We start from the raw sequence: 15,926 nt of genomic DNA on the forward strand, positions 1-15,926 counted from the left end.
AGTAGTTTTTCCACAGAATGTTAAAGTGTAAACAGTGCATTAGCTGATTGTGCAGTTCCATTCTCCAATAATCCATGTGGTAATTTATGAAGCATAATTTTCAGTTATCTTAGTGAGTTGGTCTTTGTGTTCATTAAGGTATCATTTGACTGTAAAGTTCACCGTGTGTTCATATGTTGATTGCTAGAGTAAAGGTGTTCTGTTTAAATGAAAAATTATGATGTGTAGAGTCACACAAATACCATACAGGATTTGCAGTTCTCGTAATGCTTCATTTCATCAAGGAAGGAGTACCAAATACAATTCAGAATCAGCTACTCGGTTCTGGGTTATTTCTTCACCAGAAAACCAAATGTCCTATCAGTGGACATTAAGGTTAACCTTTGACATGTGTCAAATGCGAAATGAGGTGTACAGGTTACCGGAGGTATTCACAGAATTACACAAGGAATATAAATCGAGTATCACGAGCTAAGAGTTTCGTATAAGAAATCGATTCGATACCACAACTAAACCAGTTGACCAAAACAATACCACAAGTGTCAATCAGGAAGAAAAGAAGTTGCTGAAAACCATATATGGCACTGCAGACAGTGAAGATTTACAAAACTTTGATAAAACAACAGAACAAACACGGAAAATAGAGGATACCACTAGCACTGCATCTGAATAACATACTAAACAGTTGCAATACATAATGCAGAAAGTGCTTAATAGCATGAGAATTGGTGCAGTATACAAAAGGCAACATGGAGACGATGAATAACAACTTGGAAAGACCTCAACCTTGCTGAAGTGCATTTGATGGGAGAAAGACCATATTTAACCTGTTGTATGCACTAGGGGATAGCCTGAACGATGCAAGTATAGAAGCAGCAACACTGGAAGAAGCAGTTTATCATGCAATGCACAGACGCCTGAGATCCACACTGTTGCCTCCAACATAATTCCTAGTAGGATTCTAAAAGGCACAAACAGAATTCCCCACAAAACTCCAGCATATAGTAAGTCAAACAAAGGGAAGCCTAACCTTATTCTAACACATAGCAACCATTGAAGTTAATGGCCTGCCAATTCTTGTGACATGTAAAGCAGTGATGTATACACATGATACCGCTATCTCCACATCTCAAACAGATAGAAAGGCACAATACAAATGAATAACCTCCTGATGAAAGAGGCAGGTCAGTGGTTCAAGGATAATAGATGAAAACTAAGTTATAGGCAAACAGAACAGTTACTTTTCTCTCTGAGGATTCTTGATACTGACTTGCTTAATCTCATGGAAGAGTCAGTTCACGCATCCATCTAGACAATAAGTTATGTAGAATATCCAGACAGAAATGATTTGCAATAAACTATCTAAAGTAGTGTACACGATAAGAAAATGAAAAAGCTGTGTCAATCAAGACTGCCTCCTGATGGCCTATTTTGCATTTTTCCATGCACTATTGAATTTTGGGCGAGTACTCTGGGGAAACTCTGTTGGCACTAAGAATGCCTTCCTCTGACAGATGAAAGTAATCAGATGCCGTTTTGGTCTGCAAAACACAACCTCTTCAAAATAATATTTAACAAAATAAAAATACTTACTGTTCCCAGATTATACTGCTCCAAATTCTTGTCTATGTCAAAGAGAATGCACTGAGCGAGGTGAGGCAGTCGTTAGCACACTGGACTCGCATTCAGGAGGACGACGGTTCAAACCCGTGTCCAGCCATCCTTATTTAGGTTCTCTGTGATTTCCTTAAATCGCTTCAGGTAAATGCTGCGATGGTTCCTTTAAAAGGGCATGGAAAACTTCCAGCCCCATCTTTTTCCTAATGTAATGGGACCGATGACCTCGTTGTTTGGTCCCCTCCCGCCCAAATTAACCAACCAACCATGAACAGAAACCTGATGAATTCCCCTGCACTATCCAATTCTAAAAATAATTTAGTACACATTGGTGTGGTGTTTCTGCTAAAGATACCAAAAAGTGTTAAGGGACTGCCATACAATAAATTTAAAATGGCGATGGAATCATGGATAAAAGAAGGGCCTTCTACAATGTTGAGAAACTCACATGTACTAGTGTAAATGATTTAATAATTTAATTTAGTGTGAACTAAATGATCTGCAATATAAGCTTTTTAAACAGAAGTATAAATTGACATTTATATAACTTCAGAATGTAACAATATATTATGTTGTAACATTATAGTCTGTATATAAATAACTTATACAAGACGATGTCTCATGCAAAAGCAATGTTGTCTCCAGACAAATAAGAGGATTTGATTTGAGTCTGTTAGTACTTGTGGTATGTTAATATTCCAGTAGTGCGAATTATGCATGAATAAATTTAAGTGGAATATTATTGATCACTGAAACGGTCTATAATTTTGCAATTAATCGTTGGAGACCACCATAGAGTATGGTGACCACTCGTCTGAGAATGTCAAGCATTATGTTTGAGTGTTACATCTGTCCAAGCTGGCCTTTGGTGTCTATATGCCAGAACCAAAATCGTTAGGTAGACTGGTAGAGTATTGGAGGCTGTTGTTTGTTGGAGTAGTTGGACATAACAGAAGATAGCGAAATGGATTCTGCTCAGGTAATTATTAATAGGAGTGCGTGCAGTTCCTGATATCGTTGTTGTGTAGTCAATGGCATGGGTGTTTAACTCTGTCAGTACTTCTGTGTTCTGATGCTTATTCTGATTGTGGTCCGTAATGATTTTCGTCAAAGGGGGGCGTGGTAGGCTCTGAACGGGAGTTCGTGCAATACGCAGGATGCTAAATAGTAAGTTACCAAGACTTGAATTATGTTAATGGTGCATTGTTGTTCTATGTCATGGACTCCTCTATCTATTTGCATTTTATATGTGTGTGTATGCGATGTATAATGGCCTGTTTGCAACCGTAAACATTTAATTAAATCCAACGTGGTGCTTGTTGAACAACAATTTAAAGAGTGATAAGAGTTATTGGTAAAATCAGAAATATTAACATGTATTTCAATAATGCTTTGATCCGACTGTTTGTCACCTTTTTGTGCACTTGAAATTGGCTTGTAACTGGCTTTCTGTTCGCCATTAAATCTGAATTCACCACTGTTTTGATTGTTGTGGTGTTTGACTTATTTATTTGAGCATACTATTAGGAGAAAACAGACAGTAAACGCCGGGAAAAAGTGCTTACAATTGTTGTAAAATAATGGTTTTATATACGAATTCAACGGTATAGTAAGGAAAAACTTACTGCACCATAATAGTTTGCTTCCAAGATATTATTCTGATACTTTTATCAACAAATTATATTCTCTATAGTTCTGGAAAAGCCAGTCTTCGGATATACATTCAATATAACAATCTGTGTTCCATAACAAGTCTAGTTTTACTGGCTGAAATAATTGATTTTTTGCCCGTTAGCATTATTTACGATGTAGGTGCATTATTTTGAAAATCGCAGGTACTTGTCTTTTATTAAGCTCTTGTTGAGTTAGGTACTGTATGGGGAGTGACGTGTAGGCTTGAATTAGCGAATAAGTCTATTAAGGTGAGAAATGTGACCATTGTTTTTGTGGTGCAATGACAAAAAATTGAATTGTTGGACGCCTTCATTGATTTTGACGTTATGTACAAATATAATTTGAGCAACTAATGTACAATGATCATTGTGAATACAGTTGCATATATAGCCCCATATGACTTCATTGTTGCATTCTGCACATCAATCATTCTACTGTTAACTATAAGAAATTAACTAACGGGGGCCACTGAATTATGAAACAAGATATTTGATGGAGTTTGTGTATGATCATCACAGCATTGCACATACAGTATGGACAGGGTTGTTGTACTTTAATCTGACTAGAAAGACCATTCTGCTTTCTTTAAAGAACCCAGTTATATTTGATTATGAAAATTAAATTAACATGCAAAATGTTATAGTTAGCCTTATGCCAATTAAAGTGTCATAGGGTCATTCCATTTCAAATACACACACTTTTAACATGAATTTGAACTTGCCATCTCACATTTTGTTGAAACTTGACCCAAAGCAAGCCTACATAAAGAGTAAGGGTAATACTTAAGTTTATTAAAATCTGTTGACCCATTTTTGAAAATAAGTCGCTGTAAAGTTGTCAAAAATCGCAAAAAAAACACGATACCCCAATAACTTAAAGTTGCTGCAGGAACTCTTGTATTTAAACTGAAATGGTGGGATAGGTGTTACTTTGCAGCATCTTCCATGAGCTCTCCTGTGATAAACACAGTATGGGTTTAAGATGGATTTTTAAATTTTTATTTTCTCAAAACTTGCATCTTCAAATATTTTCAAAATATTGTATGTAATGCTTCACATTATTGTTAACAAAGTCTCTGAGTATGAAAATGGGACTGTCATTGCTTCACACTTTAATAAAATTTTGAAAATGCACATTTCTCTAAATAATGTTTTTGTAAAATTTGTAGTTTCAAGTGGACATATACATAATTTAGCCTCCCAGTAAATAAATTTACACTTTTCATAAATTTATTTGTAATATGTTCAAAATTCCACTAGTGACTGTGATGAGTGTTTATTTTATCAGAAGTACTAAAACTGGGTTTTTAAATACAATTGTAATTTGTAACTGTGATTAAGACTTGCATTACTATATGTAAAAAGAACAAACGGGGGTAGAATTCCAGTTGTTAACTCCAACAGTCATAAATAGCTAACTATTATTGTAGCTGCAGCAGCTCTCCTATTCCAGCTTAGAGTAAAGTCACCTGTAACTGTTGAGTCTGGAGCTTTTTTTATTCAGTTGTGTTAAATCAGTCATCTTCATGCTGATTTAATGACAGTGGATGTGTCTATTGTTGGTGATTAATGCGGTGACACAAGCTTTGTTACCATTTTGTAAGGTGTTGGTTAGTGAACAAAATTATGTGTCATTACTCATTGCTTCAGTAGATTTTCTTAGCTTCTGTACAGAAACACCTACAAATTTTACTTGTAGGTGGTATTAGACAATGGCTCAGGAAGACAGATATTGGACACTACAATGTTGCAATCATTAAAAAATAAAAAAGAATGATTCAATAAAAAGCATAAAGGCACTATGAAATCTGTCTGAATAGATGTGTGATTTGTTTCCTGATCTCATGCCAAAGATATCAAAAATTTGTTATAATTATAGGAAGCAGATTGGTTCATTGAAAAATATTAAAGAACATAATGATTGTAGTAAAGCTTAATATGATGATAATGAAACAAGTTCTGGAGACACTAAATACATCTCTTCAGGAATTAGGAGTGTCTCCTGCACAGAGTATTAAATTTTAAATGAAGCATTATTTCACCAAAAAATTGAAAACCATTGAGTTAGCATTTGGAAAACAGTATTTTGCTAATGCAGAGGATGGCTCAGAAAGTGAGTGTGAGTCAATGGAACATTCTGTAATAGATTACCTGAAAGCTAGTTTTTGTTCAAGTAGTAGGTAAAAGAAACTAATGCTACTAACTCGTTTGCCTGAGTCTTGGGATATTAGTTCGATAATGCATGAATCCATTGCTCCCAACTACATGGTACGCTGGGAAAAAAAGCTTTTGAAGAGAAGAGGTATGTCAGTCCTGATAAAAAGCTGGGAAAGAATTTGTCACAAGAAGCTGTGCAAACAGTGCATAATTGTTTTATGAGAATTATGAAATAAGCAGAGTAATATAAAAGTTTGAAAGCTAAATTTCCAGCAGTGAAGATCGGGTCTTCTAAATTTGCAGAACTGTGTCCAAAACACTGCATTTTAGCTGGTCATAGTGGAATGCAGTCAATATGTGATTGCACCACACATCAAAATGTCAAACTTACAGCCGAGCTCTTCGCCTTGTATCAGGCCACGGAGTACATCTGGTGACAGGCTTTCAGTTGTGTCCTCTGCTGAGACTCTCTCAGCACCTTTCAAAGTCTCTCTGTGCTGTACAGTGCACATCCCTTAATGAAATGGGTCCAGGAAAACTTTCACTTAACGTTGATGGAGCCACAGTGATGTATATGTGGGTATCCTGGCCATGTTGGTCTGCTAGCAAACGAGGCTGCTGAAGCTGCTGCCAAGGCTGCAGTCCTCGTACCTCAGCCCACTAGTTCCTATGTATTCCCTCCAGTGATGTGTTGTCTGTCAGGAGGTAGTGTCACGTTGGCATCGTCATTGGTCCTTCCTTCATGGGAATAAGCTCCAGATTTATTAAGCCTCTCCCAGCGGCTAGGACCTCCTCTTATCAGCTCTCCTGCTGGGAGGAGGTCATTTTAACTAGGTTGCATACATGGTACTGCCTGTTTAACAGTAACCATTTGTTAAGTGGTGCTCCCCCACCAATTTAAGCACATTGTGTCCAAGGTTTAACTGTCCACCATTACCTGACGGAATCCCCATTTTTTTTTACTGTTTATGTTCCCGCTTGCAACGGCCTTGCCACAGTGGCTACACCAGTTCCCATCAGATCACCAGAGTAAAGCACTGTCGGGCGTGGCCAGAACTTGAATGGGTGACCATCTGGGCACCATGCGATGTTGCCATTTTTTGGAGTGCGCTCAGTCTCTTGATGCCAATTGAGGAGCTACTCAACCGAATAGTGGCGGCTCTGGTCAAAGAAAACCATCTAACGACTGGTAGAGTCGCATCCTCAGCTGAAGATGACACGGCGGTCTGATGGTCCACTTGTGTCCTGATGACAGAGTATGTTCCTGCTTGGGTTTGTCGTCTGAGTTATCGGCAGTTTTAGTGAGCGAAGCATGGGTTGTCGATCACATTTTACATTTTATCCATCATAGCAATATGGTGAATGCCATTTAATTTTTAATCCTGGGCATCCAATCCTCTATGGTGTATTTCACAGACTTTTCCCCACATCCCTGTTTATAATTGTTTTCTCTTGAGTCAATTGGTACTGACATGTAGCCATTTCATAACTCCTCTCTTACTGTTCAATAGTTTTGACTTGGGCGCATATGACCCCAGGTGTTTTTGTGCCCTAAAATGAAAGAAACAAAAATGTTAAACTAAGCTTGGTATCTTGACCAATGGAGAATAGGCCTCTGCGCATCCCAGCATCATTCCAATGCATTATGGGAAGCTGTAGTTCTTGTCCAGGAAGTGATTCAATAAAAAGAACACTACAAAGTTCATTTGATGATAATGTGGTTGAAAATATCACTTTTTGGTAGTGGGTTTCAGTAGACAGGTGCAACTTAGAAATGATGTCGAAGACCTCATCAGTTTTAATTGAATTATTTTCTGAAAATCTGACTAGTGATCATGCAACAGTGCACCCCTTTGTAGAGTATTACAAAGGAGAGAACAGAACAGAGCACATGAGTTATGTCATAATTTGTAACTGTTTAGAGCACAATACCATATAAATCTACTGTTTTCGAAAAAACTTAATTCAGTGATGAAAAGCGAAATTATTTTCAACATAGAGTACATTGAAATTGAGAGATTCCTGGAAGGGAACTTCAGTCAGTTGTTTCCCCCCAAAAAAAAGGTACATACATTCCGCATGCTTTTATACCAACTGTGTCAAGTACATAAAAATATTGGCAAAGAATTTATCAGACACAACACAATCTACTGATGAAACAGTTACAAAATCTCCAGAAAGACTGACTTCAAAAGACGTTCATGGATATGTTACTGCTGTCTGTGACAAGAAATGGTTGTTGGCTTATATTTTAACAAAAGATGAAGATCTTGATGAAGTTAGAAAGTTACTTTCCTTTACTCAGCTGGCCCATCACTACCTTGTACGTATCTATAAAATCAGATGATATGTAGTTACCTATGAATGATATTCTTTGCAAGGTAAACACCAACAGGAAGGATATATCAGATTACTGGAACGAAACTATAAAAACAAAAGATGCATTTAACTAAAAGTTCAGTCTTAACACTGTTTAAATCAGGTTTTCCTAGTGACATTTGGAATGTGTGTGTGTGTGTGTGTGTGTGTGTGTGTGTGTGTGTGTGTGTGTGTGTGTGTGTGTGTGTGTGTGTGTGTGTGTGTGTGTGTGTGTTTTCTGCTTAAAGCCATAAATTTTACAAAAATGTTGTTTCCTTATGTGAATATTTGAAATTGTGACAGTCCCATTTTTCTACTTAGGGAATTATTTAACAATAATGTGAAGAATATGTGCTTTTTGAGAAGGCAGTCAAAGTAATAGATGGACACTCTTTGTTTGGATGACTCACTGTCCTGTAATGCAGTTAGAGGGGTAGGTTAAATTGAAAGGTGACAATCTAGGTGAGAGTTGAAGTGGCACTGAAGGCTTAAGTTAATCAAATGTGACAAATACTTTAGTTTATATGCTGTTAGGGCAATGGAATGCTGTGCTGAAGGTGATAGTGCTTTTTTCCTTGTTTGGGCTCGGGCCACTAGTCTTGATTGCTGAATGAACAAAAGTGTTTATGGATCACTTTTTGTATATGAGTAAGATACCCCTTTAGTAAGGTAAGTAGGAACATTGCATTTACATTTGAAAAAAATAATGAATTTGCTAGTCTGAATGGTTCAAAGCTGGTATCTTAACTTCATTAATCATTATTATGAAATGTCTTGTGTTCAGACTCAGTTTATCCATAACTGGCAGTAATAATTTACTTTTATTCTGTAAGAATGGAAAGGAATTTACATTTTGCTGAAACATAGTGCATAATCTGCTTTGTATATTCAGCACTACACGTAGTAAATTGTTATATATTGTAGGTAAGATGATTGATGTGTAGATGGAGCTAGCAGTGAATTGGGTTAATTGGAGCCTTGAGTGTGACATTGCTGTCCCTCTTCTACATACTAACCTTTAGTGCTCATTTGCCCATGTATTACTCCATACATATATTACATAAAGACTTAAAGCAGACATCTGGTATTGGTGAGTTCAACTGACCCATGAAGTCAGAGAAAATATGTGCAGCACAGTTCAGACAGAAATATACTGTGCAAAGTTATGTGGGATGAGGATACACAATCAGGATTAAACTGCAGTGTTAAAAATTTTTGCAATATTGGTGTAAGGTAAGTCACACAGATTTTTGATTCAGTCCAAGCCTAGTTGATAAATATGTATGATGCAAGGAGATGGGGTGTTACAGCTGCTAGACAGTATTAAAATGCCTGTCCAACCATCCAGATTAAGGTTTTCCGTAGTTTCTCTCAGTTGTATGAGGAAAAAGGTATGATGGATCCTTTGTAAAAGGGGGAAGATCATTGCATTTCTTATCTTTCTGACTTACAAGCAAATCCTAAATCAAGTCAAAAGAAGCCTAACTAGAAGAATGTGAGAAGTATTTGGTAAATTATGATGTAAATTTTGGGCCTACTGATATAAGGAAAAATTATAAGATGTTTTGGTTTTAGGTGAGCTCTGTAAACTAATCATGCTTCCACGTACTTGGGGTTCATAGTCTCACAAGAGTTCAGAAATGACAACATACTTCCACTGTTAAAAAAACAGTGGTTGCACAGAACTGTATCAATAAATTTATTATACAACCACCTTGTCATAAACAGACCATCTTCATTGTATTGTGACATTGTAATCAGATGTAACAACCCATAACCGCTATCAAGCTTCTCGTTACAAACGAACACCTCCATTCAGTCATAAATCAGGAGCACATTTAGTGTATAATAAATCTGTGTTGATGCACCAAACTATTCACCTAGACTGTTATTAAACTTACTAATTTTGAAGCAAAACTGTGAATAAATTCAAAAACAGTGTAGGTGGAAAAGTTTTCATAAAATGCAGTCATTTATGATTCTGTCACTGAAATGATGATGTAGGATAGGCTGAAATAATCAGTTAGATCTCCAAAAATTTTCACCGAAGTAAAAAAAATCATGCTATGGTTCTGGCCTTCCTTTAAACTTGCTAAACACAGGAGAGATGACTGAACACCCCCTACCCCCCCCCCCCCCCCCCCCCACACACACACACACAAACATTCTCCCTCCCTCCCATTTTCCCATCATCGCATTTCAGTCCCGCTCATTCTCCATCTCTTGGGTGTGGACACCTTCTTGGGTGCGTTTTCCACCATGCACTATGCAGTAACACTTTCTGTGTTGACGATGACCATGGATTTCTTTGCACCTGATATCCAGCACGGTAGCCAGTCCATTTCAGTGGGGCTGCCATGTACCATGTTGGTTGTAGCCTCCTGACCACACAGGGGTCACTCTGCTGATTCTTGCACTGTTTACTCCTCACAAATGTCAAGGGGTAGATGCCCATCCCCCTGGGGTATCGGGACTCCCATCAATGACCATCCTGCGAGGTGGCCTTTGCTGCTGCTGCTGCTGCTGCTGCTGCTTCTGGGTGGTGCCTCTGGGGAGGGACCCTGGTTGGAGTGGGCGGCATTAGGGCGGATGATATGCGATGAAGCATAGTCCATCTCTTGCTGGTGGTGAAACACTAGCAGTCTCAAAGTGTTCACGAGCTCAACTCAACACACTGAAGGACGACCTCAAATCTTTCCCCTCCCTGGCCACACCATGGGAGGAATGTCGGGTTGAGGATGGCAGCGAATCTTGTTCGCCCCGGTACCTTGTATGTTAGAGAGCTTATGGGGAATCTTTCATTATGATGACGCCTCAGTTTTTTGTTCAGCATGTAGAGGACAAGTTTGAGGAGGTGGAGGAATTGTCCAGACAAGCTGGAGGATGTTTCTGTAACCATCATGCCACATAAGAGCTTAAATAAGGGCCAGGGTATCATATTTCACAGGGACCTTCTTTTGCAGTCTGACGATGAGCCGTGTGCCAATTTAGAATGGCGAGATGTACATTTTGTCCGACGTGTCCACCAGGGTCTGAGGAATAATCAGGTTTCCACTGGTGCCTTCATCTTGGCCTTATAAGGTGGTACATTGCCCAAGAAGGTCAAGATGGTGGTCTACTGCTGTGATGTAAAAGTCCTATGTCCCTCCCCTGATGCGGTGATTTAAGTGCTGGAAGTTTGGCCATATGTCTCCTGCTGTACTTCCAGCATTACACGTTGAGATTGTGGATGCCCATCACATCCCAATACTCCATGTGCTCCACCTCCCATATGTGTCAACTGTGGAGAGCACCATTTGCCTTGCTCGCCAGACTGCATGATTCTCCAGAAAGAAAGAAAAATCATGGAGTTGAAGACCCTGGACCGACTTACCTACACTGAGGCTAAGAGAAAATTTGAACGTCTGCATCCTGTACGTATGACATGACATTGTCTTATGCTGCTGCTGCTACAACAGTTCTGACACCGTTAGCTCCGCCAGCCCCAGTCACCTCAGAGCCGGAAGACGAACCTGCCCCCTTGAGGGTGTGGGGACCTTTCCCTACATCAGGAAAAACTTCCCCCCCCCCCCCCCCCCCCCAAACCATTGTGGACGTCCGTCCACACTTCTAAGCCAGAGAACTGTAAATAAGTCTTCTTTGGCTTCTCTCGCTAGGAAGGGGTCCCTTGGGTCACTCCCTTCCTAGGTTTCTCCTAGTGGGAAAGATGACACCCGCCAGTGGCTGAAGAACTCAAAAGCGGCTGGTCATAGGGCTTCACGCTCATCCTCAGTCCTGGAGACTGAGCCAGTGAAGTCGTCCCAGGCAGGGAAACCCAAGGAGCAGGAGATAAATCCAAAAAGAAGACCCCTAAGACCAAGGAAATTGCAGTGGCACCCACACCATCACTACCTATAAGCTTTGTGTTTGAGGATGGGGGTGGCGATTCTGACGTCTGCTGAGGATCTAGATCTGCCTCATTGAATGTTTCATGCCTTCCCGGTGTCACGATGATGTCATCCTCCAGTGGAATTGCGGCAGTTTTTTCCACAATCTGGCTGAGCTACAGCAACTGTTAAGCTTTGCAACTGCTATCTGCATTGCCCTCCAGGAAACCTGGTTCCCGGCAATGTGGACCCCTGCTTCCGCAGCTATAAGGGATATTACAGGAACCAGTCACTATAATTGAGTGTGAGGTGAAGTTTGTTTTTGTCCTAAACTTGGTCTGTAGTGAAACTGTGCCCCTTCAAACGCCTCTTAAAGCTGTGGCTGTCATAATGACGACACAGGAAATAACTGTCTGCAATGTATATCTTCCTCCAGGTGGTGCAGTACCCCTGAATGTATATTAACTGCACTGATTGATCAACTCCTTAAACCTTCCTTACTTTTGGGATATTTTAACACCCATAACCCCTTGTGAGGTGGCACCATGCTTACTGGCAAAGGCAGAGATGTCGAAACTTTACTGTCTCAGTTCGACCTCTGCCCTTTAAATACTGGGGCCGCCACACATTTTAGTGTGGCTCATGGTAGTAAATTGGTCATTGATTTATCAGTTTGCAGCCCAGGACTTCTCCCATCTATCCACTGGAGGTAACATGACCTGTGTGGTAGTGGCCACTTCCCCATCTTCCTGTCACTGCCTCGGCGTCAGGCCCACAGACGCCTGCCCAGACGGGTGTTAAACAAGGTGGACTGGGAAACTTTCACCTCTGCTGTCACCATTGAATCTCCTCCACATGGTAACATCAGTGTGATGGTTGAGCAGATTACAACAACAATTGTTTCTGCGGCAGAAAATACAATCACCTGCTCTTTAGGGTGCCCCCACCTTAAGGCAGACCTTTGGTGGTCACTGCAAGTTGCTGAAGCAATTAAGGAGCGTCGGTGAGCTCTAAAGGGGCATAAGAGTCACCCTTTACTGGAGCACATCGTAGCCGTTAAATGGCTCTGTGCCTGTGTTTGCCAATTTACCAAACAATGGAAGTGGGAATGTTGGGAGAGATAAGTCTCGACCATTGGGTGCTATCACCTTCCCAAGTCTGGACAAAGATCAAATGTCTTTTCAGGTACCAGACCTCAACAGGTGTTACCATAAATGATGTGTTATCTACTGATGCAAATGCAATTGCCGAGCACTTTGCTCGAGCCTCTGCATCGGAGAATTACTCCCCACCCTTCCCCCGCCTTTCGCACTCTCAAATGGCGGCTGGCAGGGAAAGTACTCTCATTCACTGCACACCACAGTGAATCCTATAATGCCCCATTTACAGAATGGGAGTTCCTCAGTGCCTTGGCACATTGCCCTGAAACAGCTCCTGAGCCTGATCGGATCCACAGCCAGATGATTAAAAATATATCATCTGACTGCAAGCGACATATCCTCATCATCTTCAACCAGATCTGGTGCGACAGCATCTTTCCATAGTAATGGCAGGAGAGCACCATCATTCCGATGCTCAAACCCGGTAAAAATCTGCTTGATTTGGATAGCTATCGGCACATCAGCCTCACCAACGATCTTTGTAAGCTGCTGGAATGAATGGGGGTCAAAAGTTGAATTGGGTTCTGGAGTCACTTGGCCTACTGGCTCCATGTCAGGGCAGCTTCCTCCAGGGTCGCACTACCACTGATAATCTTATGCCCCCGAGTCTGCCAATCTGAACAGCCTTTTGCAGATGCCAACACCTGGTTGCCATCTTTTTTGACTTACGTAAAGCATATGACACGACCTGGCGACATTGTATCGTTGCCACAGTGTATGAGTGGGATCTGCAGGGCCCGCTTCATTTTTAATCAAGAACCTACTGTCGCTCTGTACTTTCCATGTCCAAGTTGGTGCCTCCTATAGTTCCATCCATATCCAGGAGAATGGAGTCCTGCAGGGCTCTGTATTGAGTGTGTCTCTTTTTAGTGGCCATTAACAGTCTAGCAGCAGCTATTGGACCCTCTGTCTCACCTTCTCCATATGTAGACAACTTATATGTTTCGTACTGCAGCTCCAGTACTGGTGTTGCTGAGCATCGCCTACAGCGAGCTATCCCCAAGGCGCAGTCATGGGCTCTAGCCCATGGCTTCGTTTTCTACCATGAAGATATGTTATGCAGTTCTGTCAGCCAGAATGAGATTTTCACTCTGCAGCAGACTGTGCACTGATATGAAACTTCCTGGCAGATGAAAACTGCGTGCCGGACCGAGACTCGAACTCGGGACCCTTTGCCTTTCACAGGCAAGTGTTCTACCCGGGTTCGAGTCTTGGTCCAGCACACAGTTTCCATCTGCCAGGAAGTTTCAGTTCTGTCAACATCCTAGTGTTCATCCGGAACCAGCAATTTACTTTAATGACGATCTACTCACTGTAGTGGAGACATGTTGACTCTTAGGTTTGGTTTTCAACACACATTTGACTTGGCTTCCTCATCTTCGTCAGCATAAATGAAAGTGTTGGCAGCACCTCAATGCCCTCCACTGCCTGAGCAACACCAACTGGGGTGCAGATCACTCCATGCTGCTTCAGCTCTATAGAGCCCTTGTTCAATCCCGCCTTGATGATGGGAGTGTGATTTATGGTTCAGCGGTGCTCTCAGCATTGTCTTTTGCTCAACCCATTGCACCATTGCGGAGTTCAACTAGTGACAGGAGCTTTTAGGTCTAGGTGACAAGTGTAGTGGTGGAGGCTGGAGTTCCTCCAACGGAGATCAGGTGTGCACAACTGCTTGCCAGTTACATATCACACATTCATAGCTCTCCTGAACATCCTAATTACCATCTTCTTGTCCCAACCAAGGCAGTTCACCTCCTGCGTAGGTGGCCCGGGTCAGGGCTAACGATTGCAGTTTGTGTGCGATCACCTCTGTCTGAACTGGAGTCCCCTTCACCACCTCTGCCCGAGGTCCAGTCAGCTACACCTCGGTGGTGCAGCTGTAGGACAAAGCTTCTCGGGGCCCTAAGGACTCTGTTAACCCTGCGGCTGTCCACTGTCACTTCCTCTGGATTCTTGAAGTGTTCTGGGGCTCTGAAGTGGTTTACACTGATGGCTCAATGGCTGATGGTAATGTTCGCTTCGCCTTTGCCCACAGGTGTCATACTGAGCAGCATTCCTTGCCCGATGGCTGCAGTGTATTCACTGAAGAGCTTGTGGTCATATATCGTACACTTCAGTATATCCGTTCATGCCCCGAGGAATCATTTCTTCTGTATACTGACTCCTTGGGCAGCCTACAAGCTATTGACCAGTGCTACCCTCGCCATCCTTTGTTAGCGTCCATCCAGGAGTCAGTCTATGCCCTGGACCGGTCCCGTCATTCAGTGGGGTTTGTGTGGACCCCAGGACATGTCGGCATCCCAGGCAGTGAACTTGCTGACAGGCTGACCAAACAGGTTATTCGGGGAACCGCTTCTGGAGGTGGGCATCTCTGAACCTGACCTGCATTCTGACACACCGTAGGGTTTTTCGGCTGTGGGAGATGGAATGGCATAACAGTATACACAACAGACTGCATGGCATTAAGGAGACAACGAATGTGTGGAAGGCTTCCACGTGGGCCCCTTGGAGGGAATCAGTTGTCCTCTGTCGGCTCTGTATTGGCCACACTTGGACGACCCACGATTACCTCTTGCGCCGTGAAGACCCACCTCAGTGTTGGTGCAGCGCCCTGTTGACAGTGGGCCATATTCTGGTGCACTTTCCTACTTCGACTGTCCAGCGACGAAATCTTGAGTTACCAGACTCGTTGCCTCTCTCATTTTTTCTGACAACTCATTGGCTGATTTTAGTTTTGTTTTTCATTTGTGAGGGTGAGTTTTACCATTTGATCAGATTTAGCGCATGTCCTTTGTCCCTGTGTCTCCTCCACCCTAGTGCTTTCAGGGTGGAGGTTTTAATGTGTTGCAGAGTGGCTGGCTTTCCCTTTTTATTCTCGTGGTTGGCCAGCCACTGTAATCTGCATTCTTGTTTTACTCTCTTACTCTGTTTCTAGCGTCTCTGTTGTTTTCTTGTCCTCTTTTTGTTCCTTTTAGTGTTTGTTACCTTTCCTTTGTTCTTGTGGTTTTTCCTTTCTTTCCGTTTTGTGTTTGTCTCATCTGTTGTATTGTCACACTTGTGGCATTGTTATATTAGGCATAAGGGACCAATGTCCT

At 41.6% G+C, this 15,926-nt stretch overlaps 1 protein-coding gene across 8 annotated transcripts in view; it reads left to right on the forward strand.

Moving 5' to 3' along the window:
- Positions 1-2,383: 2,383 nt before the first annotated feature.
- LOC126299344 (synaptoporin-like) overlaps positions 2,384-15,926 on the forward strand; it is a 91,071-nt gene continuing 77,528 nt past the window's right edge. For 2 of the 8 annotated variants that reach the window (XM_049991192.1, XM_049991193.1), the window contains exon 1: positions 2,384-2,596. In XM_049991192.1, the coding sequence (XP_049847149.1) occupies positions 2,582-2,596 (15 nt within the window). In that variant the 5' untranslated portion in view covers positions 2,384-2,581. Of the gene's footprint in view, positions 2,597-2,730; positions 2,785-15,926 lie in introns of all 8 variants that reach the window. The other 6 variants (XM_049991194.1, XM_049991195.1, XM_049991199.1 and 3 more) reach the window with 5 other exon arrangements.

The sequence above is a fragment of the Schistocerca gregaria genome, chromosome X, assembly GCF_023897955.1.
Source record: "Schistocerca gregaria isolate iqSchGreg1 chromosome X, iqSchGreg1.2, whole genome shotgun sequence".
NCBI lineage: Eukaryota > Metazoa > Arthropoda > Insecta > Orthoptera > Acrididae > Schistocerca > Schistocerca gregaria.